The 21934-nt window shown below is 37.8% G+C and overlaps 1 protein-coding gene across 3 annotated transcripts in view; it reads left to right on the top strand.

Annotated features, from left to right (window-relative positions):
* Positions 1 to 5169: 5169 nt before the first annotated feature.
* Positions 5170 to 21934, top strand: part of ccdc80 (coiled-coil domain containing 80) — a 40267-nt gene continuing 23502 nt past the window's right edge. The window contains exons 1-5 of one of the 3 annotated variants that reach the window (XM_030124718.1): positions 5170 to 6764; positions 7212 to 7409; positions 8588 to 9093; positions 14873 to 15220; positions 16153 to 16309. In XM_030124718.1, coding sequence (XP_029980578.1) covers positions 6104 to 6764; positions 7212 to 7409; positions 8588 to 9093; positions 14873 to 15220; positions 16153 to 16309 — 1870 coding nt within the window. In that variant the 5' untranslated portion in view covers positions 5170 to 6103. Of the gene's footprint in view, positions 6765 to 7211; positions 7410 to 8581; positions 9094 to 14872; positions 15221 to 16152; positions 16310 to 21934 lie in introns of all 3 variants that reach the window. The other 2 variants (XM_030124719.1, XM_030124717.1) reach the window with 2 other exon arrangements.

The raw sequence follows: 21934 nt of genomic DNA, 5'->3' as shown, positions 1-21934 counted from the left end.
CCTTGTGCATTAACATAAGAACAGCATCAGACACCAAATATAAAGTTTTTTACTTTGTGACATTTACTCAAAGATCCATTTTTTTATGTTAAAAATAAGTGTTTCATTCAAATATCTTAAGAGCTTTCAACTCTGGAATGCATTGCCAGCAAAAATTAAATTAATTTCAGATATAAAACAGTTTACAGCAAAAGTTAAGTGCTGGCTAGAGGAAAAACAAAGTTGTGCCAAATTTTAGCTCCTTATAGCTTGATGGAGGTTATATTTGAGGGTGTACTGTTGGGTCTGTATGTGTTTTAGTAAGATAAGATAAGATAAGATAAGATAAGATAAGATAAGATAAGATAAGATAAGATAAGATAAGATAAGATAAGATAAGATAAAGTAAGGTAAGGTAAGGTAAGATAAGAAAAGATAAGATAAAGTAAGATAAGATAAAGTAAGATAAGAAAAGATAAGATAAAGTAAGATAAGATAAAGTAAGATAAGATAAGATAAGATAAGGTAAGATAAGATAAGATAAGATAAGATAAGATAAGATAAGATAAGATAAGATAAGATAAGATAAGATAAGATAAGGTAAGGTAAGGTAAGGTAAGATAAGGTAAGATAAGATAAGATAAGATAAGATAAGATAAGATAAGATAAGATAAGATGATACGATAAGACTTTATTGATCCCACCATGGGGAAATTTCACAATTGACAACAACAACATACAACACACCAGTGAAAAAAACAGGTAGAAAAAAAAAAAAACAAAATCCACAAGTGAGAGTGAAATGTTAAGGAAAATGAGAAATTTAAATGGTTTTTACATATAAAATGGTATTTACATATTTACATTATTGACATTATTGACATTATTTACATTGTGGTTGCACATGTACATGGTGTGATATGGGTGTGTGTGTGTGTGTGTGTGTGTGTGTGTGTGGGGGGGGGGGGTTTACTGTGACCAGGTGTATATTCTGATGGCTGTGTGGAGGAATAACCTGCAGAAGCACTCCTTCTTGCACATGGGATGTAAAAGTCTGGTGCTGAAGGAGCTGCTCAGGGCCTCTACAGTTTGGTGCAGGGGGTGGCAGGGGTTATCCATAGCGGATGTCAGCTTCACCAACACCCGTCTGTCCTCCACCTCCTCGATGGAGTCCAGTGGGCAGCCAAGGACAGAGCCAGCACTCTTTTATAAATAAGAGATAAACTGTATAATGTAGTTTTAGTATGTTTGTTGTTTAAAGGCTTGTTGGGGTGATTATGTATGTGTATTTTATTGTGTCGTATGGTGTAGTATTACCCTGGTGATCATTTAAATTTTATTGAGAGTTGAATATTAGCAGTAGCTATAAACTCTCCATATGTATCAGCCCTATTACAATAGCTTTCTATACTGAGAGTAGGATGTTTGTACATGACCATAAGAACATATGAACATATGAACAACAGCACAACTTTCTGACCTCTTGGATCGAATACATAAATCAAGTTGTAAACAGAACATTTTTCATATCTTCTGGATGTTGGATGATAAAGACAGTAGGTCAGTATTGGATCCACATGTGAACACCATATGCAGCATGTGTTTATGTACATAAACATCTGCTGTTGCTCATGCATCTGCTTACCAAATGTGCCTACATGTATATGACTGTAAACTTCAGCTTATATGACTTTACTGCTCTGTCTGACTTTAATAAACTGTGCTGTATATTAAAGGACTACCCAGCAGAAAAAAAAACAGATGGTTCAGCTGGAAGTCCTGAAAATGATTTGCACTTTGGCTCATTCAGACTAAACCCACTGGTCTCTGTAGTGGATAGAGGACGGCCATGATGTTACATACAGAGATGATAATTACAGAGTATACTGTCAGACGTCTGTTGACATACTTTGAGAATAGACAAAAGCAGCAATCAGAGTGACAAATTAGACATATCCAAGTCCATTTTGGCAAGTACAACTTATCATAGCAGGATCCCAGTCTGTCGTCTCAGTGACTTTAATCCAGACTCACATGGCCAGTCACTGTCTGTCCTGCAGCTGTTCTTATCTGCTGACATAAGGAGGGATGCAGGATACTTAAGGCCCTCATGCTCCTCTCATCATCTACATGTATCAGAATTTATCATTCTTTAATCTGCTGAACATGCATGTGAATGTGATATTAGCTGGAGGAACATCCATTGTTGTCCAGACCCAGTCCAGAGTGACTGTGTAAACCAGTGGTTCCCAACCTTTTTTGACTCATGACCCTATTTTAACATCACAAATTTCTGGTGACCACAGATATTCAAAATGGAGACTTTTTTTTTTTTTTGCTAAAATTTATTTGTTTTTCATCATGTAATAGTTTGTTATACTGTGTTGCACATAATCGTTAATTTTAGATGATATTTAGTCTATATCATGTATATTATTATGTACAGAGGCAGAAAAGCCAGGTGTAGATTACTGCACAAAGTGAGAATTTTATTTTCCTTGGTCAGGATACGTAGTCAGTCCAGCTTGTATTTACAAGGCTGACAATTAATACTGAACAAACAAGAACTCAAACTATGAATTATGAAAGAGCTGCAGCATCTGAAACCGACCACAATGAACATTTGAAAGACAAACAGTACCACAGTGCTTCAGTTTCAGCTTCAAAGTTTGTCATGTCTTTTATGTATTGTGATCGTCTCTATCAACTCACTACATATTTTTTTTAGCAAATTTTTATTTATTTTTTTAAATTTTCATCAATAACTAGAAATTTCAGGCAACCCCATTTAACTTTCAGTCGACCCCACATGGGGTCCCGACCCCAGGGTTGAAAAACACTGGTGTAAGCTGTGTGTGCACTGATATATTGGAGGATGAGATAGATAGATAGATAGATAGATAGATAGATAGATAGATAGATAGATAGATAGATAGATAGATAGATAGACAGACAGACAGACAGACAGACAGACAGACAGACAGACAGACAGACAGACAGACAGACAGACAGACAGACAGACAGACAGACAGACAGACAGACAGATAGATAGATAGATAGATAGATAGATAGATAGATAGATAGATAGATAGATAGATAGATAGATAGATGGATGGATGGATGGATGGATGGATGGATGGATGGATGGATGGATGGATGGATGGATGGATGGATGGATGAATGGATAGATAGATAGATAGATAGATAGATAGATAGATAGATAGATAGATAGATAGATAGATAGATAGATAGATAGATAGATAGATAGATAGATAGCTGTGGAACAAGTAGGATCACACAAGGGATTAACCCATAAACACCCAGTGCTACTTTTGTGGCAGTTTCCAAATGAATTTTTCCTCTTTTTCTAGCCTTTTTTAAGTGATTTATAACCATTTATTAAAATATCATCCTCTGTATTTTGCATTTTTCAGTGCAAATCATGTTTTTTCCTATATTCAATTCACTGATCATGGAGATGTTCATGAAAACTCAGAGCAAATTCAAAGGTTATTATATCAGGAATTGAAAAAAGACTTTTTCAGCAACCATATCAATAGCTGAATATAAAAACAAGTGTCTCCATCCACTGTCATTTATCAAATTCCATGGGTTTTACTGGTGAATCAATGTTGTAGAAGATGATGGTGTTTCTATGTTCACTACGGAGCCTCTCAACGTCCAAATGGGTCATATCTGATGACCATGAAAAGATGAATAACCGTATTTTACACTAATTATTGTCATGTATTGATAGGATTAGTGGATCAACAGGTATTAAAGGGTTTAGATCAGTAGATGGTTTTGATTGCCAGTGGCTGTTTGGGTCTTTATGGGTTAACCAAGATGTGGGAAAAAATGCACTGGAATAATACTTAAATCATCAACACTAACATTGCATTAACACTAACTAAAACTCAAAATACTCATCTTCGGTTTTGTTTCCCTTGTCATTTTGTGCTGTGGTTACTTTACTGCTTTGTCCTAAAAAAGCATCAACAGTGAAAAAGGCAGTTTTAGAACATTTGATTTTTTCTTTTTTTTTTTTAAGGTCAGTACAAATTACTTTATTTTTCCCGTCCGTCCGTCCGTCCGTCTGTCTGTCCGTCCGTCCGTCCGTCCGTCCATCCATCCATCCATCCATCCATCCATCCATCCATCCATCTGTTCCATAAAACACCAAATTATATATAAATGTAAACATAAGCACATTTAATGCACCCTCACCATAATAATAAAATAATAAATACTATAGTGCCTTGTAGCACTACTAGAATCAGCATTGTACACCATACACATACATTTTATACAAAAACGATGGTTTTATAAATCATATTTGATGTAATGTGTTCTTTTATGCTGCCCCATTTAGCTTCTATAGGAACCTTAAGTGCCTTTAATATAATTTGTACTAATCTTTTGGATCTTGGACCACATGCTCCAATGAAGGCTCTGCACCGAACCAGATCAAAGCAAAATAAACAAGTGAAAAAGTACTATTTCAAGACCTGCCACCTTCATAAGTTTTTAGTATCATATCTCTATTTTGTAAAATTCCAACCTCCATTTCAACTTTATATAGACAAATACTTACAGGTCTTGTGAAGAAAACCAAGAGAAAAATGAAGACCGGTGATGAAACTGCTATAAATAATATATGCTATGTCATCTTTACATAGAGACCGGCTGTAAGTTGGTTGTCTTTTACATACACAGAGCAGTTAAACAGTGTGGCAGTGTTTTTCTTTGCAGTGAGAGTGGATGTGGCTTAAACCTAGTGGTTTACTTTTCTTTACTTAGGCACTAATTACAAGCCAAACTGGGAAACTCTCTTAGAGGAAATGGAAAAGTCTGATTTGGACTAAAAAAAAAAAAAAGAAGTCATAAAAGAGCAGACAATCATTTCCTTTGTGTTGTTTTGGCAGTAAACATCTAAAGACAACATTCACTTTCCACCATAAACACAGGAAAACTAAAAAAAAAAAAAATGTAAGCATTATTTTATTTTTACTTTTTTGTTTTTTCATCAAACTGTGACAGCAGTATTAACTTATTTTGGAGTTCCATAGGATAATACTTGTGGATCATAGTGGTGGATGGGGATGAGACTTGAGGGCGTGCCTGTACTGGGTTTAAAGGAGAAACGGGGCCTGATATGGTGGTCTGTGTTCCAGTAATCTGACCAGCAGAGGGGTAGAGAGTTGTGTTTTTTACTCGAAAACACTTCTCATCAGCTACATATTAACACTGTCAAACTCTGAAAACATCTCCGAGAAGGAACAGAAAGTTGGTTCTAAAGTCATTACCAGTGAAAGGGGTGTTGCAGCCTGAACTGGCAACCCGACAGTCCCGGGGCAGGTCCTGCCGTTGCGTCGCCAAGAGTCCGGAGGCTGAGGTTTGTGTAGACATTTCTGGGAAAGCCTCCAAAGCGCACTTTTGCCAAGGAGAACCTGGGAAGAATCACAGCCGCGTTTTCCTGTGTCGACTTGGTTCTTCAGCTCCATTTAAACTCAGCCTGCGAAAATTTCTTGCATTTACTTGGAGATTCCTTCTTCCTGCGCCCAGAAAATTTAAGAAAAAAAAAAAAAAAAACTTCACGGGGCGGTGGAGGCGGACAATGCCAAAGGATTAATTGGAGACTTTAATGTTATTAGAGTGAAAACGTAAACGTCAGAATATTTTGGAGATGTGACGTGGTCCAAAACTTTTCGACAATAGATTTCATTCATTTTCACCAGGATCTACGGAAATACATCTAATTCTGGATTATCATATAACCGAGATTATCACTTTTTTTTTTCTTCTGAGCTCTTTGGATTATACTTGAAAGGTGAAGCGTGGCTGTGATGAACTTGTGGATGTAATTGTTTACGCACTACTAACTCTCCTCTTAGTTCCCGTTTGTGACATAAAGAGCAGAGTGAAGTGACTCTCCTCAGCAGAAGGCATGCTCTGAACCAGGTTGACTTTGAAATCAATCTGTTTTCTGTATGTCTTCATCTGGAATTAACTAAATATCAACCTCAATGCAATAAAGACGCGTCAGGGATCACGGGTCCATCACTGGATCTTTTTTCTTTTCCTCAGTGCACGTTGATCGTACATTATTTGACATCTCACCAGTATGTGGAGGGTTTTTGCGTTTAGTTTAGTGTTGATATGTCTGTTGAGCTGGACAGGGGAAGCAGACACACAGACCCAGTTTAAGCGGGTCCAACTGCACCGACGCGCAAGGCACGGGCGCACCCAGGTGGGCGCAACGGACAAGGAGCGCCTCCACGGGCGTGTGCGCCCTGGGTTTAACTCGGCTATCTCGGTCCACAGCCCCACTAAAGCCCAGGATGTGCAGGCTGATGAAGGGGTCCCACCAGGACAGGGTCAAGGGCTTGGGCCAAGGAGAGGGGTGACGCGTCAGGCTGGTTCTCTCCGGGTGCAGGGCATGGTCCAGGATGAGGGAACTCCAGGGGTTAGGTCTAGGGTTACCAGGATGCCCAACAGTGCCGGCTCACCAAATCTACTGGCGAGTTTTGCAGGAAAGAACCGAGTCCTTGTGATATCTGCGCCCCACGACTCAGACGGCTACTACCGACTGATGATGTCTCTGCTGAAACCAGATGTGTACTGCGAACTAGCCGAAAGACATGTGCACCAGATTGTCATGTTTCACCAGGAGGGAGAGATGGGAGGTAAGGTGAGGAGGATCACATCGGAGGGCAAGGTAATGGAGGAGCCCCTGGATACTGCACTCATCCCCAGACTCATGAGCTTCCTCAAAATGGAGAAAGGTAAGGAACTGTTTCCAACACTGTTAGATGCATGTTTGAGGAGGAACAAGTCTGGAATTACTTTGCTGTGACTTAAGTGGTTTCTATTATGGGGGTCAAAGTGTATTAACATGGGTCAGCATCTTTAGTCAGAAGATCAGTTAACATGAATGTTTGAGGTCTATCATATCTGTTTAGAAGTACTGAAACTTGCATATTTATCAGCTAAATATATGAAAGTAAGTCCGTTTTTTACAGTTATATATTAGGTTTTGGATTCATATTACCTTATTTTCAAGTGTGTGCCAATGCAAGAGGTTTGATAAGTGTTTATTTATCTTAACACAAAATAAACTTTGTCACAAACATTCAGAATCATATTTGCAGATAGGTGGTATTCACAAGATAGGCCTCTGAGACATATCAAGTGGTACTGGAGTGAAAACACAAACTGAAAACTTGTTGCAGGTAAGTTTGGGATGGTGCTGCTGAAGAAGACGCTCCAGGTGGAGGAGAGGTACCCTTACCCCGTCAGGCTGGAGGCCATGTACGAAGTGATCGACCAGTCTCCGATGAGGAAGCTGGAGAAGCTTCGACAGAAAGGCTTTGTGCAGAAGTGTAAAGGAGCAGGTGTGGAGGGTCAGGTGGAGGAGGGAACACTCACAGGTGAGAGTGGATGGAAGAGTTTATATAGAATGGAAATCAGAAAAGGATAGATAGATAGATAGATAGATAGATAGATAGATAGATAGATAGATAGATAGATAGATAGATAGATAGATAGATGTTAATTCTGTAGATGCATAAAAAGTTACCACCTGACTTCAATTACAAAGCTTTAAATGAATTAGATCACAGTCACTGTCATGTAATTTTGTTCATGAAACTCTCAACACTAAAATATTTGTAAAAAAAAAAAAAAACTTTTGCAATATCTATTATGAGCTACAGCACTTTTCAGTTTGTTACTCCTTAAATCCTCATTGTGTTTGGATGGTTTTACATAAAGAAACCAGATAATAAAGCTTGGGATTGTTTTTCTAATTAACAGAAACCTTTGCTTCTAATGTTTATATGTTGCTAAGAATTATTTTCACCAATAAAAAAAAAAAATTAACTGAGAATAAGTTACACAGTCACTGAATAACTTTGTTTCAGAAATTATTTTCCTTAAAAGAGTGAAATTTTGCTTTTTTAAATGGAATTATGCATTTTTAAACATTTCCCTGTGGTCTACATAAACTGTAAATGCTATACTTGGGTCTGAATTCTTCATTAATTCAACTCCACAGGTCCATCTTCAACCCTATTTCTGAGTAATGACACCAGAAAGGTCATTTTTAGTGCTGGCCCTTTAAATGCAAATGAGCCACTTCACAGCCCACCCCCTCCAGGTTGTTGACTGTGCTTCTCTGTCCCATTCAGCCACTTGTGTTCATTAATACAACCAAAAACTGAACATTTTAGGTAATCGGCTCAAAGTTTGGACATATTTTCAGTTTTTACTACAACCACTGCTGCTGTTATAGACGTAACAAATTAAGCAGGAATTAAAACAGGTTGTAGAAATCCACTCGGTTTTTGCCAAAATGAATATAGATAGCTTTGCAGCACCTGGAGGATTCAAATTCAAACTTTTTGAACTATTGGGGTCCAAATACACAAATAAATGTACCAAAGACTAATAAAAGTGGGTTTAGCAAAATATGACCCCAGTTATCGACATAGATACTTTGTCATTTTTGGGTTAAATTGTACAAAGTTTAAACTACTAATGGAATGTCCTACAGTACTTTTTCATCTGTATTGCTTATTTACTTACTTTCTGTCTTTGTTAGCAATAGACACACCAGTGGAGAGAAAACCAGTAAAGAAGAGAAAGCCCACAACGACCACAGCTGCTGCCACCACAACCACAACCACAACACGGCCGACCACAACCACCACAACTACCACCACCACAACAACAACAACTACTCGGCCCACAACTACCACAACTAGAGCTACCACAACCACAACCAAAGCTACAACAACTACCACCAAACCTACCACAACCACCACCAGAAGAACCACCACCACCACCACAAAACGACCCACCACCACCACCCAGAGGACCACCAGAGCCCACACCACGGTCCTGTGGCTCCCGGCCCCGAGAACTACCGTGGATCCTGACTACTACAACCGCCGAGAGAGGGAGCGGTACCCGGCTAAGACCACGCCTGCAGGAGATAACCGCACTGATAAGGACAACAGAGACCCTCACAGCCGTAAGCAGGCTGGCCAGGTACCTGCCACACATAAACCCACAAAGGTTAAACCCACCAAGAAGAAGAACGGAGGAGAAAAGGTGAGGAATCGTATGTGTAGCCCATGCAGTTTCACATTTGTCTTTGAGTCATTACGTTACTTAACCCATAAAGACCCAAACAGCCACCGGCGACCAAAACCATCTATTGATCTAAACTTTTTAATACCTGTTGATCCACTAATCCTATCAATCCATGTCAATAATTAGTGTAAAATACAGTTTGTCATCTTTTCATGGTCATCAGATATGACCCATTTGGATGTTCAGAGGGTCCGTAGTGAACATTGGAAACACTATCAACTTCTACGATATTGATTCACCAGCAAAACCCATGGAAATCAATCAGTGATAGTGGATAGAATCACTTGGTTTATACTCAGTTAATGATATTTTTTGTTGGAAAAAGTCCTGTTTTCTTCATTTTTCTCATTTCTGATCAACTTTAACCCATAAAATGCTAGTTTTTCTGTAGATTTAACCTTTCTTAAATGATTTATCATGTTATTATAATATCATCCTCTATATTTTGCATTCTTTTCAGTGAAAATCAGGTGTTTTTCTATATTTAATTCACTGATCATGTAGAGGTTCATGAAAGCTCAGAGTAAGTTCAAAGGTTATATCAGAAACAGAAATAAATGAAGAACAAGTCATTTTTTGAGCAAAGATGCCAAAAACTGAATGTAAAAACAAGTGTCTCCATCCACTGTCATTGATCCAACTCAATGGGTTTTACTGGTGAATCAGTGTTGCAGAAGATAACGGCGTTTCCATGTTCATACAGAGCCTCTGAACGTCCAAATGGCTCATATCTGATGACCATGAAAAGATGACAAACTGTATTTTACACCAATTATTTACATGTATTGATAGGATTAGTGGATCAACAGGTATTAAACAGTTTAGATCAGCGGATAGTTTTGGTTACCAGTGGATGTTTGGGTCCATCTGAACTTTTATGAACATCTACATGATCAGTGAATTAAATATAGGAAAGTACATGATTTTAGTTGAAAAAATGCAAAGCAACAGAGGATAATATTATGATAAATGGTGATAAATAACTTAAGAAAGGTTAAATACAGAGAAAATTCATTTGGGAACTGCCACAAAAGTAGCATTGGGTCTTTATGGGTTAAAAACTATTCATGTTTATGTGCTAGTGTCAGTATTAAAAGCACATTTTTTTAATTTAAAGAAACCTGCTTTAAGTCCTCATGAAACAACCCACAGAGTGCTATTTTATGAGGATACTGTTGTAGCATAATTATTTGCAAGTGTGTGCACAGAGTTTTGTCTATCTCAGTTCAGTCTCAGTGTGTGGAACCAAATTTGCAAGTGTGTAAAACAATCTGTATGTAGGTAGTAAAATTTGATGACTTATACCCCGTAGTGAATACCTGTTTATGTCTACGTACAGTTTACACATGTGTTACACTTTTGAAATACCACATCTGAGAATCCATGCATTCCAGGGCTGTTCAGGAAATGTGGGAACTGGGATTAATGTAACTCAAAACATCCAGAGTGACTATAAACCCCATATTTTAAGGCAAAATATGCAACTTTTTTCTAAAAAAGAGCAATGTAGAAAATCCTAGAAAAAGAATCCCTTTCCATCCTCACTTCTGACCCTCTGTCAGTGTGTGTTGGTGTATCTGCCTACAGACACTCTACTCTCCACCTGTATTTTATATTTTCTTCTGGTGTTTGGGGTATTTCTGGGTATTTGTATCTTCAGCCAATAACAACATCTTGCAGAGTGCACAGGCAGAACAATATACGTTTTATTTTTCTATTTCATTGCTTTTTTCACTCTAACCCACTCACTCTCCCTGTTCCTTGTATTGTCCCTTCGACTACTATTAACATTCTCCCTCATTTGCAGTGTGAAGAGGAGACAAAAATTGAATGGGTTTCTTACAAGTACATGTGAGACATTGTATATAGTTTACTTAGTCTGGCTCAGTGGATGTACTCTGCTGGAATAAGAATGTATTTTCATGTCACACAGTGGTTTCCTTCTGCTATCTGTGTGTTATCGTTGTGAAAGTCTCCCTCACCACATAAAAGAACAACTACCTACAACCTCCAAACACACCCTGAAGACCCATGTTTTTTTTGTTTTTTTTTCTCTTTTGTGGGGATTACTCATGAACAGTTGCTGCACCAAATCAACTTCTCTCTCAACACTATTTTGCAAATTCACTGTTGCATTTTCCTGTGCTCAGCTCTGCCCAAGAATAGCTCAAACAACCCCAAAAACTTTAACCCCTAACCCAGAATAGTGCAGGGTCCCTGTTAGGGAAGGGAATCGAGAATTGGTTCTTTTTGAGAACCAGTTCCCAGTGGCTCCATTCCTTGGAATTGTTTGCCTGCTTAACTATTCTGCTTATCGATTGTGCCTTCGTTGCACATACGTGATGACGTCACACGTACACTGCATTGTTTTGGTTCAGAATGTAGCCAACATGGCGTCAAGGCAGTAACGCTCCAAAGTATGGCTATATTTCACTTGAAAAGATGATACCAGGGGCCTCTTGTAACACTTGCAAAGCTTCCTTTTCTTCAAAGGGGGGAAATCCCTCCAATATGCTCAAAGATTTGTCCACACAGCAAGCAATTCATTTGCAGGAATATAACATGTTTGATACGCTACTTAGCGATGCTTGTGAATCTAGAGGCAGAGCAAACACCGGGGCATCATCTGGGCACAGTTGTGGGGGGGGGACGTCTTGCCCCCTCAAATAAAAGTTTCTGAAGGTAGGGAAAAGGAAAATGCGGTGTACAATAGCAGGAGGCATAGAGGAATTAGTAAACCGTCTTAAGTTTCACTTTCACTTTGTATGGTCGTATGGTGCGACCCCCCCTGTGGCCGCTTGCGTCACCGGCATGTGTTCCCTTAACATTTGTGATTGCCACCTCATATATGACTATCTGGAACCCAGCCCAGCATCATCTGCTATTATTATTTGTGTATACTTTATATTTTATATTTAAAAGACAGTTAATTCAAACAAACCCATTTGTACTCCTTTATTCCCTCACCCAAAGAAAATCAATAAGGGAATCGATAAGGAATTGGATCGATAAGCAAAATCAATAATGGAATCGGAATTGTTAAATTCTTATCGATTCCCAACCCTAGTCCCAGTGCTAAAGTCTGCTCTGGCCATCCAAGAAGTGATTAGTGTGGAAATAATGGTCAACGCGAGAAACCGATCAATAATGTGTCATTAGTACTACTACTTAAAAATCATACTTATCCAGTCTGATATTTTCTGCTTTCATTAAGTAATGTCAAGGCGGCATGATGCATTAAAGGAGGTGGTGCAGGGTTAATGTTCACATAAGATTTGGTTTCCATGCTCTTCCATCTTGAAGCTCTCTGGTAGTGTGCCACATGTTTTTTATTTTTCATAGCTGCTGCCATTTTGATGGCTTTTATGGCTCTTAAAAACAGTTATGTCACTGTCATGTAAGCCACCACACCTTTCTGCCACAGCTAGAACTGTGCCAGCGAAACTAAATCTGTCTTCAAAACATGAGTAATGCTTTTTAAGGCAGACACCAGGGACTCACCACTCATTTCACACTTGTTGCATATTTAATATTCACTGACTGGAGATATTCTTTTCATCAACCAAATAGATATTTGAGCCAAACTTGGAGAAATGCTGTGAAAACACTCCTGAGACATTGCATTTTTAAACATATAAACCATATAATAGTGGAATAGAGAAATGGAAACTTTCTTGTAGAGATAAATGAACTATCTACAAATACCCAAGAGTCACAGGTTTCTCCATTTGTCCATCCTTTCCACATCAGTTAGTGAAACATAGGGTATAGAGTTACTCTGAATATTGTGCTATTATCATTGTTCCTACATTTCCTGAATGCATAAATCCTGGAGTTACTGACAAATCCTCCCACATTTTTCCAAATCCCTACATGCATTTGCAGATGGAGTGAAGCAGATGTGAAGCAAAAATCACATGTGTACAGGCAGCCAATTGAGAGACGTGATGAGATGTCTGTTCTCCCAGCTCTAACAGGAAAATATAAAGTAGTTCAGACATCGTTCATACATAGACACATCTGTCCATAAGCCACAATACACTTGATGATTTAAAGGAGTGATACTTTGCTTTTTTTAAATGGAATTATGCATTTTTAAACATTTCCCTGTGGTCTGCATAAACTGTAAATGCTATGCTATGGGTCTGAATTCTTCATTAATTCAACTCCACAGGTCCATCTTCAACCCTATTTCTGAGTAATGACACCAGAAAGGTTGTTTTTAGCGCTGGCCCTTTAAATGCAAATGAGCCACTTCACACCCCACCCCCTTCAGGTTGTTGGCTGTGCTGCTCTGTCCCGTTCAAACACTTGTGTTCATTAACCCCTTTAGCTCTATCAGCCTGCCCACGGGCCGAAAAAATTATATTAATATTCATCTACGATAAAAATATAATAAATCAGGACAATGAATGTTTTTGTTCAACTTTTGCTCAAAGTTTAGACCCTAATGTTAACAAAAGTACATCAAAAGTGTATTTTAGTGCAAACTTTAATGTTCAAACATGATTTTTAATCTTTGTGGGGTGAAATATACGGTATTAAAAATCTCTGACACGAACAATTAATTTATGCATATCATCGTCAATCCAGCCGGAAAAAAAACAGGCGAGGATAAAAAATTCCAATTTCTCTTTTAGTTTGTTACAGTTTACTCAGGCATAGTAATAGATACAATATTTTAGACAATGGGAATAGATTCTGTGAGGTCTCTAAATGTCCACAGACACCAAGAACAGCCATATGAACCTTATTACTGTGAAGTAATTCTTCATTTACTTTGGGTATGTCTTTTTAGGCGTTTTTCCTCTGAAAATATGGTCAGGGTTTAACAGGTTACTACAACCAACAACTGAACATTTTAGGTAATCAGCTCGAAGTTTGGACATATTTTCAGTTTTTACTACAACCCCTGCTGCTGACAAAAAATTATGGCGTGCCCTGAGAAATATTCGTCGGAAGTCTTGACCTTATATGTCCAAATGTTACGATGTACCTAGATATAAAATGTAACAAATTAAGAAGGAATTGAAATCAGCTGTAGAAATCCACTTGATTTTTGCCAAAATGAATATAAAGATAGCTTTGCAGCATCTGGAGGGTTCAAATTCAAACGTTTTGAGCTATTAGGGTTCAAATACACAAATAAATGTACCAGAGACAAATATAAGTGGGTTTAGCAAAATATGACCTCTTTAATTTTTTTTTTACAAATTTGATTATGCACAGAGATTCTGAATACACTTTAGCAGATTCACAAATCTCACCACAGATTTGTAGATTATTTTACTCATTTACAAATGTCATTATGTATTCATAGACTTAGATAGAAATATACAGCGGCACTGATATAGGCATGGGTGAGCAGAAAAGTCAGCCTTTCAATTTTCCCATAGAAATCAGTCTACATGCTGTTATCATGGATGCAGGTGACCACTACAGTCAGGAAATGTACAAAATGTTTAATATCAGTGTGTATGTGGGCCATACATTTTGGAAATAAAAAAATAATGAGTAGAAATTCAGCTACTTACCTGTAATATACAAAATATTTTTTTGGATGGTAAATGTTTTGCATATGATTAATATGTATCTGGTGCAGGTTAAAAGCTCCTTCAGAGTTTTAAGTCTGAGGCATGACTTTAATTTAATTTTATACAAAAATGTCACAAAACAGAGACTTACAAACCTTTGTTTAATCAATGCTTACATTAATTACATTTTTGTACCTGTGTAGGTGTTAACAAATGAATACGAGGACAAGTATGAACCCAGCAAGCCAACAGTCAGTGATCCTGAGGAGACAGAAACCTTCACTGACATCAGCCCCACCAAAAAGGTAAAGGGCAAACATGATAAGCACGACAAGAAGAAGAAAAAGAACGAAAAGGCTGCCAAGAAAGCAGACAGGAGAGGAGGAAAGGCGGCAAAGGAGGGGAAGAACGGGGGAAAGAGAAATGGAAAGAAGCTGTCAAAGTACCCTGAAAAGGAGGACTACCCGAAGCCCACTAAGAGGCCGACGCCCCCTCCAAAGGGAACTCTGGCCTCCTTCCTGGACTACTTTGAGAACAGGAGGCGGCTGCTGGTAAGAGCATGACATAACGCTCACAGTTCATAAGAAGCGCACTGCAGTACCTATTGCTCCTGGGAAATCTTCAGTTTCGTGTATGCTCAGCTTACATTACTGAGCAGCATTTACCTATCAACTGCCACTAGATATGCACATACATGTTTAAGTTATTAACCATCAGCTTTTCCTAAACTGGTGGAACTTTCTGCAAAATCAACAGAATCAGTAAACCCACCTACACAAGGCTCTTCCTGTTTTGTCCACTCACATGTCATTAATGTACATGTCTTTTTCATAGTATGAGAAAATAATAAAGATAAATAGGTTAACAGAGGTCCAACATGTCTGCTGAAACCATTATATAAAACAAGTATAAATAGTTTCTTGACAACTTTTCTTTGTTGTGACTTCCAGTTTAGACTGGCGTCAGTGTTTTCTGCCAAAATTTTAAAATGTGGATCTGGAGAAGGTAATTCACAGCATTTGCAAATCCGTTGAAAGCTTGTTTTCCAAACTATATTTCTGGGAAGGTAGTTTTTAAAGGCACAAATCTCAGCTTCTGGATATGTAATCAACAGCTGATAAATTTTTAGAGGTAGACAACCATAGAAACCATTCTGTGGTACAAGGCAGAAAATGACCCTAACCCTCTTTCCCCTTTAACTTTATGTAATACCAAAGCTATAGAATCACACTGATGTGGTATGTTATATAAAAAGGCAAGAACTATGTGGAGTGGCTATCTGACAGGCTGCACAGCTGTGTGCTAACAGACTGTGTGTCTCTGTTTTGGAGCCCATATAGATTCTTATCACAGCAGTGGTATGGGGAGTTGGGGAAAATATGCCCCATCCTCTGCCTGCAGGTTAATGTAAACAGTGTCTGTGCAGCACACTGTGTGTACATGTATTTCACTGTATATACGTCTTCTCCGTTCTTTCCTCCAGCTGATTACATCCCCCAGTGAGGAGAACAGTATGTATGTTCAGCAAAGAGACGAGTACCTGGAGTCAGTGTGTGAAATGGCCATCAGGAAAGTGTCCATCATTACCATCTTCGGCTCTCTGACCAACTCTACGATGAAGATTGACCACTATCAGCTGGGTGAGTAGGTTCTACATGCAGCGTCTCACCATGGTGTGTGAAAGCAGGCAGATAGATAAATAGATAGATAGATAGATAGATAGATAGAGAGAGAGAGAGAGAGAGAGAGAGAGAGAGAGAGAGAGAGAGAGAGAGAGAGAGAGAGAGAGAGAGAGAGAGAGAGATTGTGGTAAAATGGTTGCTATTACAGTAAATATTGACTCATGCCATGTTTTACACATATGATGTTTGTCAATTAAAAAAAAAAAAAAAAAAAAAAAAAATAATAATAATAATAATAATAATAGCTTTATTTATATAGCACCTTTTAAAAACAAAGTTTACAAAGTGCTTTTGACAGACAAAGTAGAGAGCACAACAGCAGGATACAAAATTCAAAGTAAAAACACTAAAACAGAAGCAACACAATAGGAGAGATGTGTACAGCAAATGTAGAAACATGACACTTCGAATAAATTAAATGAATCGGAATAAAGAGGGCAGGGATAACGTAACATGATGCTGTCAAATCAATGTAAAAATAAAGGAGTAAGATAAAACAACATCATGTATGACAATTAAATTAATAATCAAACAGGATAAGATTCAAATTTTTAAAAAAAAAATTAAAAATTAATTAAAAGGGACAAACATCACATAAAAGCAAGTCTATAAAAATGTGTTTTAAGAAGTGATTTAAAAGATGTCACTGATTCCTCAAGCCTTATCTCCTCGGGCAGGCCGTTCCAAAGTCGAGGGGCCCTGATGGAAAAGGCCCGGTCACCCTTAAATTTAAGCTTCGACTTTGGAACAGCCAGGAGCCCTCTGCCCGAGGATCTAACGCTGCGTGCTGGCTCGTAGTCAGCTAGCATCTCAGCTATATAGGTAGGAGCCAGGCCTATTTGGGCTTTAAAAGTGATCAGTAAAATCTTAAAATCAGTTGTAAAACACACAGGGAACCAATGGAGGGATGCCAGGATAGGGGTTATGTGATGTCGCCTGTTAAAAAAGATCATTTTTGCTTTTAACCTCACTGTCAAAGATTATATCACAGGTTAATATGTGAAGGCAGCAGCCATTTTGGTGTTGGTGACACATATCACATGACAAGAGATGCTGTTTAACACACAACTATATATTTTTTCATCATCTTTGCCATAAACTACAACTTTCTTGGCTTGTAAAATGATCTTTTCAATAGACAGTTGAGCTGCATGATGGTGCAGGGGTTTTCACTGTTCTGCTCATGTCTGTTTGGGCTTTCTCTGGGCACTCTTCCTCCCACTGTCCAAAGACATGCACCTCAATAGGTTAACTGGTCAATCGAAATTACCTGCAGGTGTGAATGTGAGAGTGAGTAGTTGTATATAGCTGTATATGTCAGCCCAGGGGTGTGTGTCCTGCCTTTGCATGTTGGCAGCTGGGATAGGCTCCATCATCCTTATGACCCTCACAAGGACTAAGCAGTTAAGAAAATGGATGCATACATGGACAGACAAACCTCTCCCACAATTTTTTTTTCATATGTTATTGAATTTTGGTCCCATGGGAAGCAGCAGAACATTGACTGTCAGTTAGCACCTGAGATACTGCCTTACAGATATAACACACTAGCTGAGTTACAGTAGCTTTGTGTACATGGCTCTTTTGTCTGTTGTATATGAGGTACTGGACTTACAGTGTCTACCAGGAGGTCAAACGGATAATGTCCAGGGTGGGGTGAGTCTATTGAAACTGTAGCTGCTCTGCTGAGGCAGCAAAAGTGAGTGGAACAAGTCCTCCACAGAGATAGTAGGCAGCTACTCCTACTACTACTACTATTTTTATGCTATATTATAGCCTGAGCAGAAGATCTAACTTCTGTCAGATGTCATCACTTGGATGCGTCACACACTTGGCTGTCAGTTGTAGAACATTACTGTGGCTATTTTCCAGGTTATAATGTGATAGTGAAGCCTAATAATCTCACATATTCTAAATGTAATATCCAGAAGTATGAAAATACCTTAAATATAGAATAACTAGTCCAAAAGTAGCAGGTTTGCACTGTTACCATTTTCACATTAACCCATAAAGACGCAAACATCCACCATCTACTGATCTAAACTATTTAATACCTGTTGATCCACTAATCCTATTAATACATGTAAATAATTAGTGTAAAATACAGTTTGTCATCTTTTCATGATCATCAGATATGACCCATTTGGATGTTACCGTGGAAACATCATCATCTTCTACAACATAGATTCACCAGTAAAACCCATAGAGTTTCATAAATGACAGTGGATAGAGACACTTGTTTTTATGTTTAGTTAAGGATATATTTTATTGAAAACGTCACTTTTTCTTCATTTTTTTTCTGTTTTGATACAATAACCTTTGAATTTACTCTGAGTTTTTCTGAACATCTAGACGATCAGTAAATTAAACTTAGGAAAATAAATGATTTTCACTGGAAAAAAATGCAAAATTCAAAGGAAAATAGTATAATAAATGGTGATAAATCAATTAGGAAATGTTAAATAAAGAGAAAAATTCATTTGGGAACTGCCAGTAAAGTCACACTGGGTCCTTATGGGTTAATACACAATACGTATTATTTTAAAATGAGAAATCCTGCACATCTGCTTCTGATGCGTCATATCTTGATATTGTTTCTTCGTCTGCCACGTTTGCTGTCCTATTCTTGTATCACCATCATTTCACAACATGTCAGATACTTTTAGCCATGGTCTCACCTCCAAGAAAAACATTCTGAATGTACCCTGACTCTGCCAAAGCCACAGTATTGTGTACTTTTCTCTGCAGGTGATACTAGACAGCTCTAATTACAATGATCATGACTTCTGCGCTCTCCCATTATAGTGCATGTACTCCTGTGTTGTTCACTGTTCTTTCATGTGTTATGATTTCATTGTTCTGCAAAAAATGAGAGTATTTGGGTGAGAAGAGCTCAGCAGCTGTTTACAGAGGTCTGGGTTAATACTGTATATAAGCTTTACGTAATCTCACACATGTATTAGAGCGAGCCTGGAAAGAGAGCTGCTGCCAGAATTCATACCATCCCAGTGTGCAAATATAAACACGGGAAGCAGTGGTGGAAGGACTACTGAGATCCTTGACTAGAGTAAAAGTAACACTAATACCACACCAGAAGCACACGTTCTACTTTCAGTTCCTTTAAGTAACAGTATGCAACTTAAAGGATGAAATGTAAAAACAGTTACTGGGCAGTGAACTCATCATATTAGGTTTGTGTGTGCATGTGTGGTATTTTATAAACAGCTGCAACAATTAAGCAACTAAATGAGTTGTCAACTATTAAATGAATCAACAATTATTTTGGAAGCTGATAATTGATTTGAGTAGATTTTAAAGACAAATAGTTAACGTTTTCTGATTTTGTCATCTTAAACGGCTATTTTTCTGTTTTATTTCCTCCTTAATGACAGTAAACTTAATGACTTAGATCACAGGTGTCAAACATGCGGCCCGGGGGCCAAATCCGGCCCGCCAAAGGGTCCAATCTGGCCCGTGGGATGAATCAGTGTAATGCAAAAATTACAGTGAAGATATTAACAATCAAGGATGTTCAAATCATTTTAGGTCAATTTAATCTAAAGTGGGTCAGAACCAGTAAAATACTATCATAATAAACTATAAATCTTGAAAATTTTCATCTTTGTTTTAGTGTAAAAAAGTTAAATTACACAAAAATGTATAATAACCTGAACAAATACGAACAACCTGAAATGTCTTAATAGAAGTATGCGGAATTTTGAAAATATTCTGCCTGTTATTTAATGTCATATGTATTTGTAGATCGACTGTGATCTGTAAGTTGTGATGCACATGTATAAATGATAACCTAAGGCATAATATTTTTAAAATTGCACTTATTTTTCTTAAAAATTTTCAGGTTCATGTTATGTTCAAGCACGGTTCGTAGATTTTACAATATATTTTCATTATGGAATTTTACTTTTTTCACTCAAAAACATAGAGAAAACTTTGGAGTTGACATTATTTATCAGTTCTTATCTTATTATTTATATTATTTTACTGGTCCGGCCCACTTTATATCGTATTAGGCTGAATGTGGCCCCTGAACTAAAATGAGTTTGACACCCCTGACTTAGATTGTGGACAAAACAAGATGTATGATGGCATTATATTCCATTTTTTCATCTTTTTTAACAAGTGGTGCCAGACATAACAAACCCCGCCCCTTGCACGTATTGTAGCCTATTTTGGCATCGATCCAGCTGATGTCATCATGTCTACGCGTGTAGTGATGTCAGCATATCAATTGCCTCTATATATGTGCCAAGTTTTAAGTAAATTGAAACAAAATTGATGTTTTGTTTTGTTTTGTTTTGTTTTACCCGCCACCACCACCACCCCTCTTCAGAGGACAACTTTATTTTTAATTACAGCTTGTGTTTAAAGGTGAGGTATGAAATCTTAGAAAAACGGTTTGAGCAAGCTACATTTTGAAAATACTCAATTCAGAAGCCCAAACCTCTTACTTCAGACATCTCCCCGAAGCCACGGCTCCAGAGAACTGGCACGCGCAATGCTTGTTCTGAAAGGTTCATGAGCGCTGCACAGCAACAATTCGCCCAGCTCCGGCGGCCTCGGCTCCTTTTCCCAAAATGTAACCACATCTATTCTGGGTCACTGGCAATCTATAAACCCAATTTGGTATGAATTCAACCAATAGTTTGGGTGGTAGAGTGTTAACAAACAAACAAACAAACAAACCAAACCAAACCAAAAACAATACCCCTTGCCTCCCCTTCGGGAGTGGGGTAATAAACACAACGATGCATCAGTTTATCAAAAAAGAAATAAATAAAAAAGTTACATAAATTTATCAAGTTAGTCGTGATCAGAATTTTAATTCTGCAGATATTCAAGGGTGAGCTCAATTTCAAAATGATAATAGAAACAGTTTTCTGAAAAGATACTAAATCTATTAACTAAAGTGTTCAGTTGTCATCAGTGGAAGTGACTCTAGTTCATTCTGCTTTTCTTAATTAATGCATCTTCTGTGTTAGAGTCAAAACTTTGGGCAAAGCACACACGAGGAAGTGTGGGTTTCAGTTGAAATCCCTTTACAACACTGTCATCCTCTTTAGAACAAGTACAAGAGGACGCAAAGTTTTGTGTATACCAGAGTTGGCCTTTAATGTACAGCAGTGGATCATATTCTTTAAGATTATCTTATGTCTCATGAACAACATATATATTAAAATTCAACTTTTAATGAGCTCAGATGCATGTAGTTCCAATACATTTTCTCACTTAATCTAAAATGGTTTCAATGATTTTATTCATCTAAAGAAAGAGGACAATTTTATCAATCCGTGAAGGAACACTTAATCCTTTGATTCATCACAAAGATTCAGAATGAGCATATTTTGGCGTACATGGTTTAAGCATAATCTGAAAAGTCACTAAAGCTGTCACACAAATGCAATGGGATAAATGTCTCAATATTTCTCTCTGATATGAAGCAGAATGTACATGTAAAGCTGCGTAAAGCGGAAATGTTCAAATACAAGAACCATAAAGTTAAGTAAAAGTATGTTTTGTGGCTGACGTCTGTACCCCCCCCCCCCCCACACACACACACACACA

Source organism: Sphaeramia orbicularis, chromosome 21 (assembly GCF_902148855.1).
Source record: "Sphaeramia orbicularis chromosome 21, fSphaOr1.1, whole genome shotgun sequence".
Lineage (NCBI taxonomy): Eukaryota > Metazoa > Chordata > Actinopteri > Kurtiformes > Apogonidae > Sphaeramia > Sphaeramia orbicularis.
This window is presented reverse-complemented; position numbering and strand designations above follow the sequence as displayed.